This window comes from Haliaeetus leucocephalus, unplaced genomic scaffold (assembly GCF_000737465.1).
Source record: "Haliaeetus leucocephalus isolate CR32 unplaced genomic scaffold, Haliaeetus_leucocephalus-4.0 Scaffold92, whole genome shotgun sequence".
NCBI lineage: Eukaryota > Metazoa > Chordata > Aves > Accipitriformes > Accipitridae > Haliaeetus > Haliaeetus leucocephalus.
This window is the reverse complement of record NW_010972528.1, coordinates 12,714,907-12,715,179: the sequence shown is the minus strand read 5'-3', so window position 1 is coordinate 12,715,179 and position 273 is coordinate 12,714,907. Positions and strand designations below refer to the sequence as shown.

General features: G+C 79.9%; 1 protein-coding gene across 1 annotated transcript in view; it reads right to left on the bottom strand.

The window, feature by feature from the left end:
* The window catches only part of SS18L2 (synovial sarcoma translocation gene on chromosome 18-like 2), a 2,189-nt gene extending 2,003 nt beyond the window's left edge, over positions 1–186 (bottom strand). The window contains exon 1 of the mRNA XM_010585131.1: positions 75–186. Within this exon, the coding sequence (XP_010583433.1) occupies positions 75–143 (69 nt within the window). The 5' untranslated portion in view covers positions 144–186. The remainder of the gene's footprint in view (positions 1–74) is intronic.
* Positions 187–273: the final 87 nt, after the last annotated feature.

Sequence of the window (273 nt, the reverse complement as noted above, 5' to 3'; positions counted from 1 at the left end):
CGCGCCGGCCAGGCCGGGCTCTGCCTCAGCCGAGCCGGGAGGGCCCGTGCCGCCACGGCCACGGCCGCGCTCACCCGCTGCAGCGTCTCCTGGTTCACCTCCGCCTTCCCGCGCAGCCGCTCCGGCACGAACGCCACCGACATACCACCGCCGCCGCCGCCCCGCGCGCAAAGGCTGAGGGGAAGCGGCGGCCCCGCCCCCCGCAGGCTCCCATTGGCTCCCAGGGGCCGCTCGCGCACGCCCCACCCCCGTGAAGGGCCGCCGCGCGCCTCG